This window comes from Schistocerca gregaria, chromosome 2, assembly GCF_023897955.1.
Source record: "Schistocerca gregaria isolate iqSchGreg1 chromosome 2, iqSchGreg1.2, whole genome shotgun sequence".
In the NCBI taxonomy this organism is placed as follows: domain Eukaryota; kingdom Metazoa; phylum Arthropoda; class Insecta; order Orthoptera; family Acrididae; genus Schistocerca; species Schistocerca gregaria.
In genome coordinates this window covers 324429448-324457018 of record NC_064921.1, presented here as the reverse complement: position 1 = coordinate 324457018, position 27571 = coordinate 324429448, and the positions used below count along the sequence as shown (strand labels likewise).

The window sequence follows — 27571 nt, the reverse complement described above, 5'->3', positions numbered from 1 at the left end:
TGTTATTCATATGTTTAAAATATCCTAGAGATCCGCTTTTAAAATCTTACTACTTTCCAGATAAGATAGGTGCCTTACGCCCTCTGAAGTATTTTTATCAGTCATGTCTTACTTGACACCTAACGACTTCTTTCGCAGCTGCAGTTAGTCGTTTATGGAAAACATGCGTCTCACCTTCTTTCGATGGTCGGCATAGTAACCCATCGATCTTCAGTCGTTTATGCTGCAAACCACCATTGTTATTAATTTTATTTGAAGTACCAGTGCCTTTAACTTGTAACCACTGATTCTACCCTGTGGCTTCACGCTAAAGGCACTGGTACTTCAAAACAAAATGAATAAAAGTGGTGGGTTGCAGTGCAGCCACTAGGCTCGAAGAGTTAAGATGCCGTCCCCATACATTACTCAGGTGGGTTCTCTCAGATCCTGGCGTCATGGTTTTGCCATCTACTACTACACACTACATTACATGTTTTCATTAAGCTGCGCAACGCTAGTATCGAGTACGTCAACACAAAACCATGCTTGCATGCATTTGAGTGTGTTGTGTAAGATAATTAAATTTTAACCATTTATTTTGCTTTGAAATAAAGAGAAACATTTTTTCCAAAAGTTTCATTCCAGTAACAAAATTAGCCATATGATGGTGCGGCTACTTGTTAGCAGAGTGGATCGGGTAAAAACTTACTTACTCGTGAGGATAACAGCCTGGTGCAAGCTTTGCACCAACACAGAGTATTGTATTACTTGTTCATTACAGCCGACGGCTTACGTTTCTAATCCACATAATGCGAATGAACATATCAGTTTGCATGTGACGATGTACATCCCGGCAGTGGAAACGACATTAACGGAAGTAATTTGTCACTGTCTATTACGCGAACAGGGAAACAGCTCACAAAATTAAGGGCAAAAAATGGTATTTACGCTGCGTCACGTGTGGGGTTGGCGGCTATGGCGGGCGCGGACGCGGGTGCGGGCGAGTGTGGGCGTGTTCGGCCGGCGTCATTGTAGCGTGTCATCGCGCGCCCACGCCCCGGGCTGCGGGCCCCGCCCCTAATGTGTCAACTGGCGTTGCCCGGCAACGGCGTTCATAATTCTCGGCTGGCGATTAGCGCACACCGACAATGGCGGCCGGTCGATGGCGCCGACAGGTGAGGATCGCGGCGCCCGGGCAGCCGCACCGCTTAACGCGCGGCAGGTCGGCTGACTGCGGAGTAGCAGCGGTCGTGTTCCCGAGGTACTGGGCAAAAATTATTAAACTATATGAAATAAAATCGTCATAACTAATGAACGGTTTCCATTAGGACGTTAAAACTGCACGGTTGGCCGCGGCGCATCGTAGGAATTAGTATGGTCTGGTTTAGCGACGAAACCCACTTTCATTTGGACGGGTTCGTCAGTGAGCAACATTTTCGCAATTTGGGGGACGGAAAATCCGCTTTCCGCGATCGAGTAGGCTCTTCACCCTCAACGATTGACTGTGTGGTGTACAGTGTGCAGTCACGGAATACTCGTTGCGATGTTCCTTGATGGCACGGTGACTACCGAACGGCACGTGAAGGTATTGGAAGATGATTTCATCCCCATTATCTAAAGTGACCTTGATTTTGACAAGATGTGGTTCATGAAACTTCCTCGCAGATTAAAACTGTGTGCCGGACCGAGAGTCGAACTCGGGACCTTTGCCTTTCGCGGGCAAGTGCTCTATCATCTGAGCTACCCAAGCACGACTCACGCCTCGTCTTCACAGCTTTACTTCCGCCAGTACCTCGTCTCCGACTTTTCAAACTTCACAGAAGCTCTCCTGCGAGAGAGGAGTTGTGATTCATGCAAGACGAAACTCGACCCCATCGAAGCAGGATAGTATTTAGTGTCCTGGGGCAGCTCTTTGGGGACTGCATTCTTGCTCTGTGGTACCCAGAGGCCACTGGCATTAGCCTCGATTGGCCGCCGTATTTTCCGGATCTGAACATATGCGACTCCTTTTTGTGGGACTATATTTATAGACAAGGTGTATAACAATAACGCCAAAACCATTGCTAAGCTGAAAACAGCCATTCAGGAGGACATCGGCACTATCGATGTTCTGACACTTCATCGGATCATGCAGAATTTCGCTATTCGTCTGCGCCATAGCATCATCGCCAATGACGGCAGAAAATGTCAGAACGTAAAAGCGAATATATGTAGTCACGTTTACATGTTGAATAAAGCAGTTTGTAACTACATAGTCGTTGGAAGGATAGCAGCTAATTTTATACACGAAAAAAAAGGTTCATATGACTCTGAGCACTATGGGATCTAACTTCTGAGGTCATCAGTCCCCTAGAACTTAGAACTACTTAAACCTAACTAAGCTAAGGACATCACACACACCTATGCCCGAGGCAGGATTCGAACCTGCGATCGTAGCGGTCGCGCGGTCCCAGACTGTAGCGCCTAGAATTGCTCGGCCACTCCGGACGGCTCCACGGAAAAAGAAAAGTTATGACTTCGTTTATGATGCAAGACATCTTGCTGCTTTTTTTCTGTTTGCAGAATTAGCTGCAAGCCGCCCAACGAACTTGCGGATGACATAATATATGCCGAGAAAAACGGCAACAGGAAAAGCACTGGAAATATGCCGCAAACATCCGGCCGCGGTGGTCTCGCGGTTCTAGGCGCGCAGTCCGGAACCGTGAGACTGCTACGGTAGCTGGTTCGAATACTGCCTCGGGCATGGATGTGTGTGATGTCCTTAGTTTAGTTAGGTTTAAGTAGTTCTAAGTTCTAGGGGACTAATGACCACAGCAGTTGAGTCCCATAGTGCTCAGAGCCATTTGAACCATTTTATGCCGCAAACAGCGACAACAATTCTTAAAGCCATGTGAATAAAATAAAAAAAAACCTGCTGATGGTGGCGACATTTGAAGCTGAAATATGTAACAAAAAGTGTTTTGCATCAATGCGGATTCACAATTGCCATATTGTTGTTTTTCTATGCAAGCATACACCAGATGGAAGAGTTCCAAGATAAAGTTATCAAATATTGACCGAACGAAGGATTTCTTAGCTACATCATTTATGGGTGAACTGCGTTTCCTGTGGATTCTTCCAGTGAATATGTGTGGAATCTGCCTTACCTGCTAGTAGTCTTATGTGGACGTTCCACTTTAAATCACTATGTACCCCTTATTTAACACATGTGACTTCTTCCAGTGCTTGTTCTGCAGTCGCGTAATCATGCGATAATGAATCTTTCTGCCTATTTATGTGCAATAGGTTACATTTGCTTTTGTTGAGGGTCAGTTGCCAATCCCTGCTCGGAGCATCGATCCTCTGCAGGCGTTCCTGCGTTTCGTAGCGTCGCCATTCCTGTGTAAACGACAGCGTTAGGCGGCTGAGGTGGCCGAGCGGTTCTAGGCGCTACATACAGCCTGGAACCGCGTGACCGCTACGGTCGCAGGTTCGAATCCTGCCTCGGACATGGATGCGTGTGATGTCCTTAGGTTAGTTAGGTTTAAGTAGTTCTAAGTTATAGGGGACTAATGACCTCGGAAGTTAAGTCCCATAGACCTCAGAGCCATTTGAACCATTTTTCGACAGCGTTATCCGCCTTGTGGAAATTCAGACGTTAACTACTAGATGATTTATACCTACTGTGAAAAGTAATGGACCGACAACACTCTCTTGGGGTACACTCGAATTTACTTTTACGTCTGAAGATGTTTCTCTGGTGAGAAAAGCATGCTGCGCTCTGTTGGCTAGGAACTCTTCAGATCAGTCACGTAGTTGGTCCGATATTCAGTGCGCACGTCTTTTGTTCATTAGGCGGCAAGGCAGAGTTGTGCCGAACGCCTTCTAGAAGTCAGGAAACTAGGACTCATGCTGGGATGGACTGGACTGTAGGTGACGGAGGAAACTGGTACGAGCGGTAGGAGAAGAGAGAGGGGGGGGGGGGGGGGGGGCTGGGTGCTCTCCACGCGCGTGGAACGTAACACGGCGGCCCGCGACAAGAGAGGTTCCGGCGCCCTGACAAGGAACATATGTGCGAGGCCCCGTAATGGGATTCCTGGCGTCTCGTCGCCAGGGTGCGAGCTTTACGATGGTATCGCCCGCGCTGCGCCGGCCGCATCCGCAGCCGGAGCCGGCCGCCGCATTCCGGCGTACGCCGGGCCCAGTCGGGCCGCGGCCGCTCTCGCATTCCACGAGTCGTCGCCGCTGATGTGTGGACGGCCGCGTCCGCGGGCACACACCGTGCCTCATAGGACCTACTCGTCTTGTCAGGTAACTCCCCGTTTAAGGCATCGCTGCCGTGCTCTTGCCCAAATGCATTCCGACAAAATACACCTCCGCGCTCCTCCCAACAAACACACACACACACGCGCGCGCGCGCGCACGCACGCACGCAGTAAGCGCTGTCGCGTCCTAACACAGGTCAGAGGGAAGACAGGGGCTTGCACGTCAGTCTGCAATTTCCGAGCGGTTAGGAGAAAATCATTAGGGGAAGTGGTAACAAAACAACTATTCACGTTGGTGCGTAGAATGTATGAGTCTGCTGACATACCCGTCTGACTTTCGGAAAAATACCACCCACACAATTTCGAAGACTGCAAGAGCTGAAAAGTGCTAGAATTATAGCACAAGTAGCTTAACCGCTCATGCATCCAAGCTGCTTACAAAAGTAATATAAAGTAGAATGGAAAATAAAATTGAGAATGAGTTAGATGTCGACCAGTTTGGCCTTCGGAAAGGTAAGAGCGCCATAGAGGGAATTTTGAAGTTGCGATTGATAATGGAAGCAAGACTAAAGAAAAGCCAAGAAAGGTTAATATTATTTGTCGACCTGGATAAAGCGTCCAACATTGTAAGTTGTTCGAAATTCTGAGTAAAATAGGGGTAGGCTATAGGGAGAGACGGGTTATATGTGCAAGAGGCAAGAGTGAATAATAAGAGTGCACGACCAAGAACGCAGTGCTCGTATCAAAAAAGGTGTAAGACAGGGATATAGTCTTTCGACCCAGCTGTTGAATCTGTACATCGAAGAAGCAATTATGGAAATAAAACAAAGACTCAGGAGTGGAATTAAAATTCAAGGTAAAAGGAATCAGTGATACGATTTGCTGATGACATTGGTCAAATGGCTCTGAGCACTATGGGACTTAACATCTGAGGTCATCAGTCCCCTAGAACTTAGAACTACTTAAAGCTAGAACGTACACATCTATGCCCGAACCTGCGACCATAGCAGCCGCATTGGTCCGGACTGAAGCGCCTAGAACCGCTCGATCACAGCGGCCGACATTTGCAGGGGAAGGGCGGGTTTTGGGGGCATACTAACACCTCTGAAAGTCTGTTGCCAGAGTTCTGATTCACTCTGTACATACGTGAGGAACTGCACCATGCAATTTATTTATTTGTCAAGTAAAGACCTGAAGCCTGTTACTATATATCAAGTCGTACATTGTGTGATTTTACATTTTATATCATACAAACTCAGTTTCACTACTAGGACATATTTTGTTGTTATTGAAAATTTGACAAAAGAAAAAATTAAAAAAAAAAGGAAAAATGTGTAGTAAGTACAAATGCGCCATGCACCATCCATCATGCAATGCAATTTGCACTTATTTTAATATTGATAACTGATGTTAGTCACAATCTCATCCTCCCTAACGCATAGAAGATATACTGAACTGTACCGTACACAGTTGCAATAATTAATAAAAATCTTAGAATACTCCGTCTGTCTTCCAGTGTGAACAACCTTACTGACTTGGGAAGACAGAAATACCTTGTTAGATACGTCACAAGCTACATTAAAATGGAGCATGCTCGACTGTCAAGTCTGGAGGATGGCCTATGACGATGACGGCGGCGGCTGCGAAGATTATGATGATGATGATGATGATGATGATGATGATGATGACGGTGGTGGTGGTGGTGGTGGTGGTGATGATGATGATGATGATGATGAAAATATAATCTCATTTCTTGATGTTACTCACGCCTTGTACTCAAATGCAGCTAATGAACATTTCATAGTTTTAAAAATGAAAGCTGGAATCAAGTGAAGTCTCACAAAGAATGAGCTCTTGTATTAAAAGTAAGATATTAATCAAGTACAGTGCATGTTACTCCATGGCCGTCGTAGCATTCTAGGTTCATCATTTACGCCCCTGAGTTCTTCGTACGTTCACTATGTGACGTCGTATATGGAAAGCACAGAGGCTGCGTTCACTAGCATACTACTACTTAAAATATATCTTTGACCAAGTTGGTGCCATATTATCAGTGAATAAATGACGATTGTGACAGGTACTGTCACATCATTTCAGTTCAGGTGCTATTTATTAACGCTATGCCACAGATAAACGACGGAGACAAACTTCATTTCACGCTGCAAGTGTATCGCGCTCGACCGAGTGTCATCGTCTTGTTGTGGTCTCCGCTCGACAAGGAGGTAGTTGGATCAGCAGGGAGAGTGGAGAGCGCTGGGCCGTTACAGATGATACGTGTGTGTGTGTGTGTGTGTGTGTGTGTGTGTGTGCGTGTGTGTGGGCTTATGTGTGTGTGTAGCTGGGCGGCCGCGGTCTGCGCCGTGGGAGTTCCGGGAGCCGCTGCCGGCTTGGTGGGAGGTGGGTGGCCCAGGATAAGCCTCTGAGGAATGGCCAGCGCCCTGCGGGACGTCGCGCGCTGCTCCAGCCACACTCCAGACTCCAGCAGCAGCGCCGACGCTAGCGGGTTGCAGGCACTCCTTCCATCACCACCGCGGCCAGCGTCACTATGTGATCCACATTATCCAGTATTGCTGGAGATAATCAGCCTTAGAAATTACAAAATTCCCTCCAGCATATATACAGGAATATCCACCGCCTCCATTGCCAAATGACCTGGGTTCGATTCTCGATCTGAAATTTTTCTCTGGTGGGGACGGGTGTGTAGGCTCCACCTATCAAATGGTTCAAATTGCTCTGAGTACTATGGGACTCAACTTCTGAGGTTATCAGTCCCTAGAACTTAGAACTACTTAAACCTAACTAACCTAAGGACATCACACACATCCATGCCCGAGGCAGGATTCGAACCTGCGACCGTAGCAGTCGCGCGGTTCCACACTGTAGCGCCTAGAACCGCTCGGCCACTTCGGCCGGCGCTCCACCTATCCTCGTGAGGTCAAATGCGGAGCTGCTTGAATAGCGAAGCATCGTCAGGATTAACGTAATGGCAATAACGGCTAGAGGGATTGGCGACATGCTGTTCACATACATGAAAGGTACGCGCAGTTGGGAAAATGGATAGCCACCAGCTTTATAACGGAATGCCGACCAAGAAAATTTCTGCTGGACCACGATTCGACGCCGGATTTTCCACTTATCGCGAGTGGTCGCCTTACCATTAGCCTGTCCCTGTACGACTACCGGGCAGACCCAAATTTCGGTACATCGTCTACCATGTGGCTACAGCCTGCACTCGTACAGGGAATACTTTTCAGCTCAAAGTCGCTTGCCCGGTGTCGACGGATAAATGCGATATTCCAGCGCTTGTGTTGTTCAGAAGTACCTCTAAACAACACAGGGACTACAGTATCATTTAGTAGGCGGCCGAGGTGGCCGAGCGGTTCTTAGACGCTACAGCCTGGAACCGCGCGACCGCTACGGTCGCAGGTTCGAATCCTGCCTCGGGCATGAGTGTGCGTGATGTCCATAGGTTAGTTAGGTTTAAGTAGTTCTAAGTTCTAGGCGACTGATGACTTCAGAAGTTAATTCCCATAGTGCTCAGAGCCATTTGAACCAGTTTTTATCATTTAGTATCTTGCTGTTTACATGCCCCGAGATCATAGATCGCTGCACGTACTGCCTTCCAGGCTGCAGTCGGAGAGTCGGAACAAGCATAAGGCCTAATCTGTGAGTGGTGTTTACGTTAATGTGTAGATAGAACAAGTTATCGGTAAATCTCATGATGTCACAGTTGACAAATTATCACATGAAAAGTATCGATATTTTCGATTTATTGTATTTTCTATGGCCCAGAATGAAGTCATTCTTGTCTTTTAAAAATGTTAAGTTCGAAACGTTCATACTCATGATCTAAATTTGTTTCATAACAGTTTGTAGTTATTGATTTATAACCGGACTGTATCAAGAACTTTTTTTAAATTTTTGGGAAAAAATACACATAATATTTTCATTGCTTTTAAATTAAGTTTATAGAGACGGTTAATTACAATAAATTTATGTTAATACAAAATACTTCACGTAACTTACCTAAAAGAGGTGATATGTCGGATCCCGAGACTTAATCTGTTAATGGAGATAAGTGTGAGCACAAACTTTGTAGAGGGAAACTAAAGTTTGAATACAATTAAAAAAATCAGATGGATATAGGCTGCAGAACTTATCTAAAGATGAAGAGACCTGTAAGAGACAGACTAGCGTGGAGATCCACTTCAAACCTGCGTTCAGGATTAAGGTAACAACGACGGCGACGACAACAACAGCATTTGACAAGATATGTGAATAACTGTGATTACTTACATTAACAGCTAGTAAAAGCATTTGGAAAATGGAATTACGAAAGCCCGATATGGCGCGGAAATGTATCGGTACTGTCGATGTATCGACCGTATAATACCAATATATCTACATAGAAATTGTTTCTGCAAAGTGTTTATATTTCCGGTACACGTATATATTGTTATCGTCTCTAAACGGATTGGAAACAGTTTGTTTACTACGCCGACTTCACACTAGCGTAGTGTCAACCAAGGTAGTGGCTGATGTAATGAATTCACTTGCAGGTTGGGCGGAATGTTTACTTGGAACGACCCGTACCTACGCTATGTAGGCAGCCCAGCATGCTAAGTTTTCCGGAACTGGCATCAGCATGACGAAACTATGAAATTTAAACGGAATGTAAAGTACTGGCGCAATCAGTATTAATAGAACCTCTGTATCTGATTATGTGAGGTAATTATTTAAATTTTATAGTGTTTGTAACTGTACTACTGTTTTAACTGTGATTTCAACCCAGAGAAAAATGTCGTTAATAGGAAATTACTGTCTCGAAAGAGGTAATAACTATTGCTTAAATGTTAATGAGGCCTAGCTGAAACTACATACGTGCACGGAGAGTAAGTGGAATAGCTGCCGTCAGTTTATAAAGTTTTCTGTCCCAACTTCTCGCGATATATGCCTACATGTTTGTCATACTAGCATGCCCTGTATTTGATGATATGTGCATAATTTACTGGTTTATTAGGTCATACAAAGAACGATTTGTAGGTCATCACATTCCTCTATCAGAATTAGCCCACAGTACATTTTATTCTTCATTTTTAATATTTTCGCTTAACAAGCTCTGACTGAAACTCTGTCACAGTTTACTAATGGAATGTACTAATGGAACACAGTTGTTGTTTGTAACCTTTGTGTAATTCACCTTCATTAGCTGTTTCCTGACGACGTTTCCTGAAGACGTTAAAACTCATTGTGAAGGATTAGCGAATGAAGTTACCGCACACGCTGAAATGAAGATATACACAGTGTAGAAACTCCTACCAATTAACAAATGAAACTTGTTGTAGTCATACCAGTAGCAGGCAGACAGCTGACGGGCTATGCGGCTTGTGTTTCAGATCGTGCTCAACTCGATGCACCGCTACCAGCCGCGCATCCACCTGGTCAAATGGCGGGAGCACGGCGGGCCTATCACCGACCTGGAGAGCGAGCAGTACCGCACTTACATCTTCCCCGAGTCCGTGTTCACCGCCGTCACCGCCTACCAGAACCAGCTGGTAAGTACCTTCGACACTTTTTGTTTACGACATTGCAGTGCCTGTTTAGCTCTGAACTAAGATCGAATATCCCTTTGTATATGCATGCATCTCCGACAACAACACATGCACTGCAGTATCGTGTTTATCCGTCGACATCGGACAAGTGACTTTCAAGTAATATGTCTCCCCTGTGCGGGACTAAGTCAACGGCCTTGCCACTGTACTAACACCGGTTATCGTTGGATCACCAAAGTTAAGCGCTGTCTGGCTGGGCTAGAACTGGGATGGGTGACTATCAGGTGAGCTGAGCGCTGTTGGCAATCAGGGTGCACTCAGCCCTTGTAAGGCAAACTGAGGAACTACTTGGTTGACAAGTAGCGGCTCCGGTCTCGCAAACCGACATACGGCCGGGAGAGTGGTTTGCTGACCTCATACCCCTCCATATCCGCATCCAGTGACGCCTGTGGTTTAAGGACGACACGGAGGCCGATCGGTACCGTTGGGCCTTTATTTAATTTAGATATACGGGGTTAAAAATAATGGACGTACACCCTGTAGACACGTGGTGACGACAATGGGAGCCTGTATCTGGCCGCAAGTTGTGCTAGGAGAGGCTAATTTTAAAGCGACCGCTCGCGACAATCGGGAAATCCGGGGTCGAGACCCGGTCCGGCACAAATTTTCACTGTCGTTACTTCATTGCACAGCTGATGGTTGTTCACATTCACAATTGCGAATACATTTCTTATAGTTTTTTACTTGTTTGCCACGTTAAACCAATTTTAAAGAGCTCTACAACTCGTAAAGTTTCACCAATGCCAATACAAGAATAAACATCATTTTCGCCCTTTTTATTGCTCATGAAAACCACACTTTGCATGTTGTACCACCATACAGCGAGACATTCAGGGGTGGGGATCCAGATTGTTGTACACACCGGTACCTCTAATACCCAGCAGCACGTCCTCTTGCATTATGCATATCTGTTGTCGTCGTGGCATACTTTCCACAAGTTCATCAAGGCACTGTTGGTCCAGATTGTCCTGTTCCTCAATGGCGATTCGGCGTAAAGTGGTTGGTTGGTCACTTCGTCCATAACCTGTCCTTTTCGATCCATCCCAGACTTGTTCGATAGGGTTGATGTCTGGAGAACATGCTGGCCTCTCTAGTCGAGTGATGTCGTTATCCTGAAAGTAGTCACTCACAAGATGAGCACGGTAGGGGCGCGAATTGTCGTCCATGAAGACGAATGCCTCGCCAATATGCTGCCGATATGGCTGCACTATCAGTCGGAGGGTGGCATTCACGTATCGTACAGCCATTATGTCGCTTTCCATGAACTCCAGCGGCGTAAGTCGGCCCCACATACTGCCACCCAAAACAACAGGGAACCTCCACCTAGCTGCACTCGCTGCACGGGGTGTCTAAGGTGTTCAGCCTGACCGGGTCGCCTCCAAACACGTCTCCGACGATTGTCTGGTTAAAAGGCATATGCGACTCATCGGTGAAGAGAACGTGATGCCAGTCCTGAGCGCTCCATTCGGCACGTTGTTGGACTCATCTGTACCGCACTGCATGGTGTCGTGGTTGCAAAGACAGATCTCGACATGGGCGTCGGGAGTGAAGTTGTGCATCATGCAGCCTATTGCTCAGTTCTGTCGCAGTTTTGTGAAATCTCTGAACAGTCACAGAGACCGTGTTTGTGATACAATATTCACAGTCAACGTCTATCTTCAGGAGTTCTGGGAACTGGGGTAATCCAATTTTTTTTATGTGTGTATTATTGCACTACCCACCTATCAGTAACAGAAAAGGAGTTAAATCACCCAACAGTAATGCAAACTGCAAATTTAATCAATTTGGGATAAAATAAAACCACAGTTACTAACTAAACAGTTCTCATTAATTTTAAGTAAACTGTTGTTCTGCAACTGACATTAACCAGTGCTTTATATTATTATTCTTTCTTTTCAGATAACGAAGCTGAAAATAGACAGCAATCCTTTTGCTAAGGGCTTCAGGGATTCATCAAGGTTAACAGATTTTGATAGGTAAGTGGAACGATTGATATACAAAGAACGTATTTTAAGGCATAATTTTCTTTCCTCACTCCAGAAATGATTCATATCGGATTGTTAAACGGAAACTGGCAGGTTACAGCTTGCGTAGTTTAAATTAACCCACGATCAACTTTTTGGGAGACAATGCGGTTTTGTGTTACATCTTAATTCCTTCCCTACTCACCTTTGTTATGTATGCGGTGAACTTCCTAAGCTATATTTCTCCCGTTGCGGGAAAACTGCACTGCATGTGTAGGATGACTGGGTTGTCGGGTACTGGCAGGCTTTACAGTGCGGGCCGCATGAAACCAGCCAGAAGACTGATGACAAAAAATAAATAAAATAAGATAAAATAAAAACGTTATGGTGATGTGCTTCCTGCAAATATGAAAAGTATGAATGAGATCATTGATATCTACGGTTAGACCTAATTAATTTATGGTATTACCCCCAAATTCCTCTGTGAACTTAGCATTGTTATACTTAGGTTTCAAAATGTTTAAGCAATGTTTGTCTTTGCATGTGATGACGACGTGACAGCAGAAAACTGCTTTGTAAAATTATAAAATTCTGGAATATTACAGCAGTATCTTTCACAGCTAAAGTATTTACAGGATATCAGACATGAAATCTCCAGATCCTTGTACCTGTAAAAAATGTTAGGGCTCTCTATAAAATAGAGAAGTGAAAGGGACTGACGTTTGAAATTCCAAAAGTTGAGGTTCTTATCTCTGGATGTAGCCAGTGGCACTTCGTAATAGGTGGGTAGTTGAGAATGTCCCACATGGTGTAAGACAAGGTAACAGAGATATCCAGAAAATTAGTTTTTCACGTCTGTCACGTTTAGTCGAGTACTGGTGACAAGCTCCCGTTGTAGTCAGCACAGCACAGCGAGTCCGGGGAACGGAGCGGCAACGTACTGGAGAGAACTGAGAAGACGATGGCTTAGCATAGTTAGTAATGATCTCCATGGACGAAGAGAACTGACCTCTGCCCGCTCTGTGGCCTGTTTTTCTAGCTCCCCAGGCGATCAACTTCCGCGACCTGCAGTCAAACGGTGTAGCTACCACTGGCTGTGGTGGCCCCACTAAATCTACGATATCCTTGGTCTCTGCTGTCAATATGTCTTTGTCTATCAATGGCAAAGATACACCACACTATATATATATATATATATATATATATATATATATATATATATATATATATATATATATATATATTTGGTTCAAATGGATCTGAGCACTATGGGACTTAACTTCTGAGGTTATCAGTGCCCTAGAACTTAAAACTCCTTAAACCTAACTAACCTAAGGGCATCACACACACCCATGCCCGAGGCAGGATTCGAACCTGCGACCGTAGCGCTCGAGCCTTTCCAGTCTGTAGCGCCTAGAACCGCTCGATCACCCCGACCGGCTATATTCAATATCAATATATATATATATGACAGACCTGTTTGGGCTTATTGTCATTATCAACTGACCTGCGAAAATGACATTTGTAAGAGTATCTACGTATGCTTATCTATACGTAATATTTTTGTAGCTGCGAAACGTAAATACGTTTGTGACAAAAATATTTTGACAGTTAAGTTTTTTGACAGTTCTTTACTACGAAGCTATATATTTAAAAGTATGTTACGTACCGTTCTTCTGATTTTCGTTTAAATTTTATCTGTTGGCTGTGTATGGTTTTTTTTTACCATTTAACTATCCCTTTTCGTATTCCACTGGGTCAATGAAGTTTTCTAGATAGTATTTTTGTTTAAAATTTGTGTGTTCATTTAGGAATTCTTGTGGATATTTTTTTTGTATGAATATATATTTCCATTTTATTCAGAATGCTTATAGTAAGTCCGTAGTAATAAAGAACCAAAAATATTGCCCATAGTATCTGTCAAAACCATAATTATGTTTCGTAAGTGCAAAAATTGTTGTATTTACCAAGACTTAAAGGAAAAAATTTACTTCCGATGCAATATGGTCATCACTTACAACTAGACGTAGGTACCAATGCAAAATGTGAACATAAAAGAGCCACTATTTACATATATACAATATTACCAATGTTATTTTCGCAGGTTACTTGAGAGTGGCAATATGCCGAAACAGGGTTGTCGTGTAAAATATTAAAAAAATGTTTATATTACCTTATTGCAGCTGATTTTTGAGAGTTCAGGATCATTTTGTCTTATTCTGATGTGTACTATGCTGCGGGCCTAATGGAAGGTAAAGCTATTCAGTTGATTCATGCGGGAATGGTATAACAATAGGAAACGGATTCACCAGGTGCTGTACTGAGGCCGAGACGGACCGTGTGGCCTTTACTGATTGCTGCAAGAAGAATCAAACCAGCGATAGCGTTTTCTGAAGTGTGTAGTCTTGCAAGACACAGTAGAGGAGAGCGGGGCATTTATCACGGCGGATCTCGGGAGGGTCGCCGGCCGGCGGCTGGCAGCGTCCGCCGTGTAATTATGTCGTATCTGGGCTGACATCGGCAGCGACGTGGCCACCGCGTCGCCTAATAAGAACGGAATTAGTGCGTCAACAATGGCGCGCTGCGTATGTACACACCTCTGTTATTCAATTAAGCTGCGGCCGGTGGTCCGAGCCAGAGAGCGCCCGGCCCGACGTAGACGGATGACCGCTAATGACTGGCTGCCCGTCCTGCCTTCACCTGTTCCCCGCCACAAAGATGTCCGCCTTCGGCATGCAACAAGAAACGCGCCGGTCGCCCCGAGTGCCGACTCAGCTGACGTTGGCGCCACCGGCAGAGGGCACGCTGGAGCTCGAGATGGATGACCGCACGCAGCACCAGCATCTGGAAGGCGTGAGAACGAAAGACGGCACCGAGTCGACGAAATAGCCATTTACTGCATGTGTGCACCGCAGGCTACCTCATGGTGTGTAGTGGAGGGCTCTTCCTGTATCACTGACACTTTCCTCCTTCTTCCATTCGCGAATGGTTGGTGAGAAGAACGACTTGAAGAGCTCGAATCTCTCCATCTCGAATCTCTCTCATTTTTCGTTTTTGGTTTTTCCGCCAGTCCTAACGATCAGCAAGCCATACGTTGTTAAGACTGACAGAAACATGGAAAAAACGAAAACCCCACGATCGGGTCCTGAAGAGCACGAGATAATCGACCGACCGCCATGTCATCCTCAGTAATTCATCATCGGATGCAGCACGGATGGGAATGGGGTCAGTGCACCGTACTGCCGGCAGTTGGTGACGTTCTGACCTTGAAGCCCCTATCTGTGAATGAGATTGCTCTTGACATAAGTAGTCGACGCACGGATCACGTTACATAACTTTGACGTAGCACTCTACGAGTTTTGTGACACCACTTCCTGCTGTTTAAACGTGAGGAGCCATTTATTCACTTAAAACACAAAATGAGTTGTGCTGTATTTCGCAAACGTCTCCCGCCAAGTAGAACCAGTAGCAAGAAAAAAGGCTTCCTTCGTCAGGAAGCAAATGACGATAAACCTCAAAATAATATTTAATTCATAATTATTTTCGCATTTAGCTCGCTTGTTATGAGAATAAAAGGCATTTTAATGCAACGATCCCTTGAAGATTCGTGAACACGTGTCATTCTTGTTAAAATTTGCTTTGTCAAATAACTACATTTCTGGGATTAAAGCCTTCAGAAGACTGTAACATAAAACAAGACTTACCAGAGTTCTAGCATAGCGTAATTGGTGGAGGCGGCACGATGTGGAACCGAGACTGGATCTCTAGAGGGTGAGCGTCCAAATTTGCTCCTCCTCCTGAAGATTGTAGGACTTTTCTGTGAAATTAACAGAAATAATTTTTGTAATATTTGATGTTAAATCAATATAAGCGCACCCTCTGTCAGGAGTGAGGTTGTTCGACTTCATCACCTTTAATATTCTGATGTCTTGAGTGAACATGTATCTTTCATTTTTGTTTTACTACACATTCACAGATATTGAAGTTATTATTTAAGTATACTACAGACAGAACAAAATGACTAGTATACTGTAAACAGAGGAAATATGCATTTTAATAGAGGAATTCTACTCACGGCCATTTTCATGAACAAACTGTATGATGTGCGAGCCAAATAGAGCGAACAACTGCCGCCAAAGAACGCTAGAGCGCGCAGTCACGCTAACCAGCTCGTACCATCCGCCAACAGTACTGTGTCCAGTGACGCTTGATATCCCATCTGCATATAAATCGAAGTTTTCTCCTTCGTCCCGTGTTCCGACGGCCTTAGTGCACCCCGGCCCAGTCCTCACACCAAGGAAAAATCCCTGACAGTACCGGAAATCGAACCCGGGTCCCCCCGCACGGGGGCAGACGGGAGTGTCATTAATCGAAATGACGACATGAAAATGCTACACAGTTTGTTTCAGCAATACCATATCTTGATGTTGCTGTACCAGTGTATCATCTGCAGTAATCTCTTTTTTTATCACCATTCACAGTAAAAGTCAAATTTAGTTTCAAGTCGTGACAGAAGCTACATTGCTGTGCTTTTGTTTATTTTTCTATATTCATTCACTAAAGTCAGAAAACAAGGTAAAACAAAATCGGGAGGGTTCGGAGCTGAACATATTAGCAGAAATTAAGAAAATGAAGTGTTCGTATGTGCTTGAATAAAAATTTATCTACACCCATGGCATAATTTTTATAAGTAACTCACATATTCGCCTCTGTGTAGGCACAGTTACTAGCACAGACTACTGTGGTGGCCCTAGTCCCGGACGCCACTGATGGGAGAATATTCATAACTAAGGTTTGACTGCAAGGAGGTGCGGAGTTAAATTTGAAACGTTATATCCAATGAATCCAAAGCATGAGGCACTGTAGATGGCGATTCACATTTTAGGGACGTAGACTTTGAGTTCATATGCTCCACACTAGGGCTCTCTGTCTCTGTCTCTCTCTCTCTCTCTCTCTCTCTCTCTCTCTCTCTTTCATTTCATCTCTTTTCTAGAGTGACAAACGCACTGTGAGGCATTTCTAGGTTTCAACCTATCCCTTCGTTTCCTCATTCATAGAATCAAACAGATCATAATACTGCATGAAGGTTAACTCACATCCCATCTGTGAGGACACGCACTAGTATCTTAAGTGTATGACTATACTCCAATATGTCTTCAAAATACGTATTTGTGCACTAGAAAATACCGAATTTATGACTAAGAAATACCTTCCATGAACTGAACTGCGAAAAATGGTGTTTTATTTCAGTGTTATTGAAACCAGTATTTCTTCAAATTAACGCCATCTTTGATGCGTTGGCGTGTATGACAACTGAGGTATGAATTAGGAAAAGTCTTTTATTAATCTAAGAAAGTGTATAAAATTTCGTGAAGCACCTTTTGTGCTCATGATTTCGTCTTGTTCGAGTTGTCGACTGTAGTCCCAGAAATCCAGTCATAGACACGAAGCAGCCAACAGTATTGCAGGTGTAATGTCCCAGTAGCATGCGGTCGGAAGAGTGTTTCGCCGTAGCTGTGTTCTTGCAACAGTGCAAGATGTTATCGTATCTGCATTCCCTATATTTTACGTGTTAACCCTTAGAGCGCTGTAACGCCATCTGACACCCATCTATAATAACTCAATTTCCGGTTGCGGACGGCACTTTTTTTTGCGGCCGAGGAAATTATAAGGACGCTCTGGCAGCGGCGGCGTGTGGGGTGACGCGATGTTTCTCGCCACAGCAGGATGATTGCTGGCCATTACCGTCCCGGACCAGACCTCCACCCACAGCGCCGACCCAAAAATGCCATCCCTTGCAGTTACTAAATCTAAGCGTGTCTGAAAACGAAACTGGCCCGTTATCAACTGATGAACCTCAAAACACACGCAGTGGTACGGGACTAATTTATGCAGCGGCGGCTGACAAACAGAATACTCTGTATCTCCCCACAACGGCAACTCTCTTATCATTCACGTTTTCATATTGTTTTAATCCCAGAAACGACCCTTGTACAAATACCTCCCTACCTAAGAATGTAGTATGGCCAAAATCTTTAGCCCAAATTATTGTCATGTGAGGTGTTGTAGTTTGTAGCACAATCTAACCGCATTCAAGAGGAGCCAGTTCAAAACTTCATTATGTCAATCGTGATTTAGGTATTAAGTAGTGTCCCTAAATCTCAACCGGACGTTAAAACATATTCCTCCTTCCTGTTTCTCCAGTCTTATATAAAAAAAATATGTGAACAGATCACCACAGTTATTACCTCATAGTCAGTTTGATCTAGCACAATAATAAATTTTTTATCAAAATAAATTACAGCAGAATAGCCCAAATTTCAGATGAAAGCATATACTCTACAGTGACTGAATGATATGAGACTATAAATAGAATCAGCATCCGTAAGAAGCCCCGAATTACTTTATTAATACTGTTATTTGTTGTAATCTTTATCTTCAGGTAGTTTTCGCCTGCACTAATCGATCATCCAACTCAAATTCGGAGATACAATCTCGAGATACGTTGTACTCTATTAACGAAATAATTTTGGACTCGCTACGGTTATCAGTTATTCTCTTCCTTTTTTCTTCTTTTTTTATAAAAATAAATAACAATCTTCAAATGAAAGTCAAGCAGAAGAACAAACATTAATCAGAAGCGTTTTTCAGCAACTGATGATCCGTACAGAGGGATGATTCTACTGAGTTCAGTTCTTAAACTCACAACAAAAATAATACAAAATCAAATAAAAAAAGACATTACAGCTTTTGCAGAGGGGCATTGTGGTTTTATGTACGGTAGGTCGCGCACAGATTCAGTATTCATTCGTAGACAGCTTATAGAAAAGTCCACTGAATACGACAGACCAGCCTTTCTTTGTTTCATTGATCAACAGGAGGCTTTCGATAGGATTCAGTTAATAGATGTAGTGAGATTTTTTCCAACTTGACAAGAAGAATTGTAGACATTTAGTGCGACAACTGCATCAAGGCGAAAACTGGTTCCAGGTTAACTGGTTGTGTAACAGATAGTAGCGGTATTAGACAAGGTGACTCTTGGAGCCCGCTTCTTTTTGGTATAGTCTTGGACAAGGTAATAAAGAAGGTATTGGTTGGTAGTGGTTAGACAGTGGGGAACGAAGAAATAAAAATCTTTCGTTATGGTGACGACGTAGCCTCGCTAGCAAACAGTGACGAAACCTGTCCAACCTGACATGACAGTCAGATATCTAAATATCGTCACATCCACTAAAAAAAAAGTCAAATGTATGGCCATATCTGTGGAACCAGTTAGTTGCAAGCTGGGAGTGAATGGAAAAAATTGGTCAGCAGCTAATGACATTTAAATATGTCGTTACTGAACTGTCCAGTACTGGAAACATTGAAAAGGATGTTACAGAACAAGTAGAAAAAGGAAACAAAGTAACAGTGTGCTTAAAAGATATTATTTGGAAAAACAGACGTATAGGGAAAGTTGCAAAGCCAAGGGTACACAAAACAATCGTGACACCAATTGTAACATACAAAAGTGGGACATGATCTGAAACAACAAAAACTAGGCTTTTGGAAGCCACTGAAATGAAAATTCTGTGAAGGATTACAGGGAAAGCGCTGAGATATATAGAGAGAAGTGAGAGCATTAGAAAAAGGTGTAAAGTTAACAGCATTAATGACTGGGTACGCGAGAGAAACAATGAGTGGAACGAGCTCAGAGACAGGATGGATGAACGGAAGACTCTGAAAACCGTAAGAAATAAATCTGCACCTCGTAAAAGAAATGTATGCTTTCCAGGGAAGAAAGTCTAGGAAGAAAGGAAGAAGAAAAAAGAAGTAGACCACCTATACTTAAATTAGATAAAATATAGTCTAACGTTGTACATATCTTTCATTGCAAATTTATCCTTTTCTGTCGCACACTGGATGTAAGTTGAGAAAAAGCATATGCAAATGATCTAAAGCATGTCGCAGTTTTCGGAAAGTACTGCTACAGTAAAAGTAGAGCTAACGTCTTCATTTCGTAATTGTGAGAAATTGCCTCAGATTACCTGAAAATTTTCCCCTCTTTCTTAACTACTTTGGAAGTGTGCGATGTCCTGTAAGGACAGTGTAGCTATTATTAAATCCCCTTTTGTGTGTATAGATTCACAGCTGCTGTGTATTCTTTGAGCGGAGTTATTTTCCTGCGTAGGCCATGACGTTCTTTTGAAATAAATAATTTATTTCACAATTTAGATACTACCTAATTTTGGAGACGAGGAGGAGGATGATTATAGGTTAACGTCTCGTCGACAGCGAGGTCATTACAGACGGAGCAGAAGCTCGGAAAGTTCCGTTTCAAAGGAACCATCCTGGCACTTGCCTGCAACGATTCAGAGCAGTCACAGAAAACCCAAACAGGGATGGCCGCACGAGGATTGAACTAAGCTAAATAACAGTAATAATCGTAATGGTATACCATGATAGATTGTACACATATCTGTGGAGGAAGCAATATCTTTTGACGTCCGTAATAACGGTTTCGCGCAGTCATTGTAGATTAGGGCCCAGATATCTTGACGCGTGTTCTATTTGTAAAATAACAAAGACGATATCCCCGTGCGCGTTTTCTCACTAAATTATAAAATAAACTGTTTATTTAAAATGAAACAATAACCTAGGCAAGAAAGTTACCTCCATCGACATATTACCCAATCTTAATACAACAGGCTACATATATATTATCCATCATGCAGAGCGTCGGAAGTCACGTCCAGTGGTAGAAAACTCCTATAATGACCGAGATTCGCACCCAAGATTTCCTAGCTTCGTTATATGACTGAGTCACCCACGTAACCATCAAGCCACAAATGCATTAAAATATCAAGACGTACCCAGACATCGATCCATTCCACGACATATTAGTATACCTAACAGTTTCCTCCGCGATATGATCTAATGATTCAATCAGACTAGCATAAGTAATGTGTATGGCAAGTGGCCTCGGGAGGCGTTTATTATAACGGTGTCGTTTCGGCAGAACAATAGCACGTGCGGACTACGGTGCTTTTGTTTCCTGGGTGGAAAGCGGAAGGCAGCTGACCCATTTTTCATAGTCTCTGATTTGGCTACACGTTTGACATGCGGGTTCTTCCAGCAGATCGCGACTAGCAAGCAGAAAGGAAGTGGATACGTTGTAGTGTTCCACAATTCACAGGCGTTCTACTATACACACATGGACATCAGCCCGAGTTACGTACCTGACTAGTGGCACGTGCTGAATAACACCTATCATCCTCGCTTTCTTGAGGTCCTTTAATAATACTGCAGCTGCCGTATAACCGATTCAGGCGTCTTTATCGAGACATTATTAGGATATATGAAATGATAATAATTTGCCAACTGGTCGTCATTTGGCTGTTTTGACGTCTGAACCTACGTTTTCATTTGACTTTCTACGCCCATAGTTTGCTACAGGTATCAGCACCCAAATAAACAGTTCAACTAGCAGCATCAAATACTGTCACTAACCGATAACAGTTTCATACTAGCAGTACAGACTATTTGGGTTATTCTTTGTTTAAACAGTCGAAATGCAGTGCCGAAGGTTGCTTTAGCAATCCTCGAATGCAATGCAAGTAATAAAGCTAAATGGAACTGCAGTTGTGTGGTTTAAGATGAATTTAGCCGCACGGGTAGCCCGTTAATTCACGTCTCGTGATGCCCACATTCCATGTTACCCAGGAAAATATCACCTCCTTTCGCACGTTGCACAACAGTAGGACGGATAAGACGCGTTTGCAGATTAAATTGAGCTCCACTACTTTTTGCAATGCTCAAATTTCTTTTCCCCTCATGTTACTTCCTTTTACCCAGATACGTACTATAATATTTTTGGCGTCATCAGTTGGTTATTATTTTACTGAAATTGAAAATACAGGGTTTTTCAATAAAATTTGCGAGTGAGGATTAAACCTAAATCATTTTCTATATGTTCAAAAATGACTGCTCCTTCGTTAAGCTTTGTAGGACCTTGTTAACTTGTCAGATCGCATGATTCATGGAAGGAAGCTCTGGATAGTATGGACTTACTGTTGGAGAAATGGACTGGATGGCTTCAGTTACACTCTGCATGCTGTAACAGTGGCGAAACATTCCTAACTCGAACACGTCTCAGTTCCTTCAGTGACATGAGACAGATAGCATGGACATAAGCAGACCAGAGCTGGTTATTACTGTCAGAAAAACCATCGTGCAGCCTACATTGTGGCAATAGTTACAGCCATCAGTCGAGAGAGGCACACAGTTACTGAATTGGCTTAAAGTGTTATAAAATCGCCGTGAAAAGAAATCTTAGTTCCAGTTTTTTATGCAGGATCTTATTCACGAACTGACCTCTCTAGCATGTCCCATAATGTTCGATGGGAATCATATCTGACTATCTAGGTGGCCAGACCATTCGCACAAATTCTCCAGAATGTTCTTCAAACCAGTCGCGAACAGTTGTAGCACGCTGACATGGCGCATTGTCATACATAAAAATTCCATCTTTCTTTGTAAACATGAAATACATAAATGGCTGCGAATGGTCTCCAAGTACCAGAACACAACCATTTACAGTCAATCAGTTCATTTGGGACAGAGGACCCAGTCCTTCCACATAAACACAGCCCACACCATTGTAGAGCCACCAGAAGCTTGCACAGTGACTTGTTGTCAACGTGGGTCCATCGCTTCGAGGCGTTTTCGCCTCACTCGAACACTGCTGTCAACTCTCACCATTTGACCAGGCCACATCTTTAAAGCCGTGTAGGGGCCAACAGAAAAGACCTCCAGCCCAGAAGAGGCGCTGCAGGCGTCGTTGTGCTATTATCAAAGGGACTCTCGTCAATCGCCTGCTGCCAGTGCACATTAACACCAAATTTCGCCGCTCTGTCCTAACGGATACGTTCGTCGTACGTCCCACATTGATTTCTGCGCTTATTTAACGCAGTATTGCTTGTTTGTTAATACTGACAACTCTACACAATCGCTACTGCTCTCGGTCGTGAAGTAAAAGCCGTTGGAAACTGTATTGTCCGTCGTGAGAGGTAATGCCTGCAATTTGGTATTCTCGGCACACTCTTGACACTGTGGATCTCGGAATATCGAATTCCCAAACGATTTCCAAAACAGAATGTCCTATGCGTCTAGCTACAACTACCATCCTGCGTTCAAAGTCTGTTAATTCCAGCCGTGCGGCCATAATCAAGTCGGAAATTTTTCACTTGAATCACTCGAGTACAAATGACAGCTCCGCCAATGCACTGACCTTTTTATACTTTGTGTACGCGTGTATATGGATATCGCTATCCCATGACTTTTCACCTCATTGTATGATGATACGAACGTAAAGACAACACAACAGCCAGTCCCCGACAGGACAAAGCCTCCGACCCTGCCTGGAACCGAACCCGGACCCCTTCGTTTAGCAATCCGCCGCGCTGACAACGCAACTGTCGAGGCAGTTCCCAACCTTCCTGTAAACGTAGATGTTTCTAGGCCACATAACCAAACTCAACCCTAGGTGTTAGCAGCCTTTTATGTCTTCCAGCACCAGCGCAGAAACAGGGCAGTTGCCACTGTTGGGTGTTCGGCCGGTGGTCAGTTTGGAGTGGTGTGCTGTCTAGGTCCAGTGAGTCCGCACAGTAGCTCGCAGCTCGCCCCCTCCCGCAGGTGCGGAATAAAGTAGGCGATTTACTGCGCCCCGGTCGCCGATGACGGCGCCGGCCCCACACGCAACCGTGTCGTTTATTCAACTTTTTCCTTTTCCCGTCGTAAATTTTGGCTACGAGAATTTATTTCAGCGTTTCCCGGCCCGGATGCCTCAAGGTGTCAGCTCCGACGCTAACTGCACCATTGTTTTTATGACGCGAATTTCGTACCGGCCTGAAAAAATTTTAACTTTAACCCTTTTCGGGTACATTTATTTTAGGGTACGTGCGGCTATGCTAATGGGGTAACAGGTCTGACAAATTGACATTCGTTGTCTCCCGTTGTTACTCATCTTTCTTACGGTGGTCTGTCTGTGTAAAGGAGCGTCTGCAGGGCGATCCCAGGTGTAGTGCCAGCATCTTCCTTGTTTGCAGGAGTGGAACGTCACACATTCAGTTTCGTGAAGGTAACTGAATAGTAGCCTCCGGGTCAGACATCACCGGCTGCTATTCCACCTTCGTTGACGAAGTCGCTGAGGCACACTTATACACTTCACCTGACTTACATAGCCGTTTTTAATTCTGGCTGTGGAATGAATTTGGTCGCCGAACTAATGTATGTAATGGGTTGAATCCCAAGCCTCTCCTATGTTGCTTATTGAATGAAGGTGTGTGAACCTGACAATGGCGGTCCACCCGTTAAGTGGTGGCGAAAATCTCTTCCGGAGAGTAGGTTGTGTGTTGCACTGTGCTCATCCTCTTCTCTTCTTTCTTTCTTTCTTCTAAAACAGATCCAAGACAGCATTACACTTTACGTCGCAACCTTCTCCACTCTACAAGTACATACTTGACATTTCTTGACGGTTTGGATTGCTTACACAAAGAAATTTCCCAGGACAGCAAAACAGAATTCTACCATCAGCCAGCATACAGTGACACAATTTTAAGTAGAGCAAAGTTTGACCTGTGCTAAGGGATAAATCCGTTTATTTTGAAGCTAACAGTATACGTGCAAGAAGAAAAGTCCTTACATGTGTCATTTTCAAATTTGGGATATGTAAATTCCTGATAATACAAAAAATTAAAACCTGAAACAAATGGAGTGTTAATAAGCTGCAGCGACAGATTATTAGTTCTCAGAATTTATAAAACGTCAACGATAAAGAAGCATATGAAACCGATGCAAATCGTAAAAATATTTAAAAAGTAGTATCAACGGGGAACATCGCATTCGTAAATTGCTTTACGCACACGTCAAGTATATCAGACGCACATGAACTGGAAATCCATGTGAATGAAATAGCTGTAAGCCCAGTTCCTACAGATTAAACAGGTAATTCGTCCGTCAGTCAGGTCAGTTGCGAATATCTATAAATTATTAACTAACAAGTGTGAGCAGAACTAGACTTGTACACAAACAATAATCTGTATAAGAGTTTACAGTACAAGGATAAAAGAATGAACAAATTTGTGACTTGCCTTAATGTTGCGTTGTAATATAATATTTCTAGGTATGCCGAAACTTGCCGTGATATCGTTACTTTAGTTTATTTGAATGGAACTTCGTTGTTTTTAGAGATTTCATTTTTTATAACGGATCTTCCGTGAGTTTGAACATTTTTGTCAACCTTCTACATTTGAAAACTATTTTTTTTCGAGAGTTAAAAACTTCAGAAAGTTTTCGGAAAAAGTAGCAATAACTCTTTAAAACTATAACATTGAACTAATTAAACTTGCTTAACAGAAGGGAAGGGTGTGTGTACAGTAAAATCATAGATGGTCATGATAGCTTTAATTTGGTGTTGGAACACAGTTAACATTGCCCTTTTCAACCACCTCGTTCTCATTTTTTTTAAATTCAAAACAATAAATTGTGAGAATAACGCACCCTCCTCGCGAATCTGGCTGTAGACATATAGAAGCGGTGATGACTGCCGATTGAGATGACAGTTTCCTGCTTTCACAAATGCGGTTTTGATGTTAATATAATGATGTATTGTGTCTCTGTTTGAGAAAGAAAAAAAGAAGCATCTTATGTAGTGTTACAAATAAGCAAACGTACATTTTTGTAGGTGTGTTAAAGAGACGAGAAATGACTATTGCGTTACCAGCTACTTCATATACCTGTAGACATCTATGCAAGAACTTAAGTGTGTTTGCATTCTGAATTGAATTGTACCTCGTCAGTCCAATAAGTTTCGAGGCTGGATAAATAAAATATAATGAAGAGTGAAGATGGTGATTTTAATGGTCCGGGTGTTGTACATAGTCTCTCCCCTCTTGATTACAACGTACAGGACGTTCATACCACTTAGTAAAACTAAGTGCTTTGGATGTTGTTCAACTTGCGCGACACGTTCACTCCACCTTCGGTTTTGGAGGACCATGAATAATCCCTGCTGCAATTAGTCGTTTTGCGGTAGGTTCGTGTTCATGTAACCAAGTCTCGTCTCTAGTGATTTTTTTTTTTAACAAGAAAAGAATGGTCCGCGTTCTGCATTTCAACCAACTCGCGGCAGGCTTGCACGCGTCATTGTTTTTGTTCGGGAGTCAAGGTGTTCGTGACAGACTACGCACAAACTTTTATTACCACAAAATTCTGAAGAATTTCTTTCACAATCACCATTGATTGCGTTTGTTGTTTCACTGCGACTGGCTACATGACAACGCTGACACACTACAGCCGCACGTCCATTACTTAACATGGCCTGTAAGTAAATGGCTGGTCGTACGCACATCTGTTGAGGGTTCAAGTTACCACCGTAGTTACTGCACTGGTATAGCTTATGCACCAGAAGTAAAATCACACTCGGAAATTTTTGGATTGACGGTGTAACTTTTCTCTTTCCACTATCCTCCTTTCCCCTGTCGTCTCCGTCAATGATTTTTAATCGGTGATTACAAATTAATTTCATTTGTTCCAAAATGCTCAACAACAAAGAAAATGGCTCTGAGCACTATGGAACTTAACATCTGAGGTCATCAGTCCCCTAGAACTTAGCACTACTTAAACCCAACTAAGCTAAGGACATCGCACACATCCATGCCCGAGGCAGGATTCAAACCTGCGACCGTAGCGGTCGCGTGGTTCCTGACTGTAGCGCCTAGAATCGCTCGGCCACTCCGGCCGGCGATCAATAACAATTTTGCAAAATAACGCGAAAAAGTGAGCTGGGATTTTAGCTCGAAAAAATAAATAATTACTGAAGCGGTAGCAAGAGCAGTGTGTTTTTCCCCCATAATCATGTTTCCGCAAGCACCCACAACAGTCAACAGAAATTACCACGTCGAAGACAACAGAAACTGCATGAGAAACCCCTGTTGACGAGAGAAGTCATTATTTGTTAAAAATAACTCTCTATAACATTTGCATGTTCCCTAATTAACGCACCGATCCCTCAGGGTGGCAGTTACGCACAAAAAAAGGCTGTGAAAATTATAGGCGTCTGTGGTGAGAAGGAACACGGAGTTTCCGTTAGCGTGTTGCGGCGAGTGGAGTTTTCAGCGGGGTCCTTATAACAGAAAACACGCAACGCCACAACATCCGACGCACCCCACAGACGAGAGACGGCGTCACTAAATGGCCGGGAAGGCGCCCCTGCTGATGAGGCCTAATTTAGGGGTTGCGTTTCTCCGCGGCGAGAAAAGAGGGTCCGGCCGGCCTTCGCCGGAGATGTATAGCTCGAGGTGCCAACACGAAAAATATGGGCCCCCGAAACTGCTGCGGGCGCCGACCCGCCCTCACGGCCGTTCGCTGACGAACGGCTCTGAGCGGCCGGGAACGGTGATCGCTGAAAACCGAGGCAGCGGCTCGCCGCCATTAGTTAATTCATTAAGGCTGCGGCGCGTCGGGATTGTAATTTTGCATGTGATTTTGACCACCTGACGCCATTCCCCGCCGGTAGTTAATTTTCGATCGATCGGAGAGTGGCGAGCAGAGTGCTAACGGCGAGTAATAATTAAGTTAAATTAAGCGCCGGAGAGGGGCGTGCCGCCAGCGACAGGTATCGGAGGCGCCTAATGACAGGCCGCTTGCCGGCAGCGAGAACTGGCTGCTGGCTGCCTCTGCCGATGCCGCCAGCTACAGGTAGTGGCAGTCTGCTCGCTGCTCTGGTACCTCA

The 27571-nt window shown here is 43.9% G+C and overlaps 1 protein-coding gene across 2 annotated transcripts in view; it reads left to right on the top strand.

Annotated features, from left to right (window-relative positions):
* The window catches only part of LOC126336967 (T-box transcription factor TBX20-like), a 437621-nt gene that overhangs the window by 383401 nt on the left and 26649 nt on the right, over window positions 1-27571 (top strand). For both annotated transcript variants that reach the window (XM_050001176.1, XM_050001178.1), the window contains exons 4-5: window positions 9620-9778; window positions 11735-11811. In XM_050001176.1, coding sequence (XP_049857133.1) covers window positions 9620-9778; window positions 11735-11811 — 236 coding nt within the window. The remainder of the gene's footprint in view (window positions 1-9619; window positions 9779-11734; window positions 11812-27571) is intronic.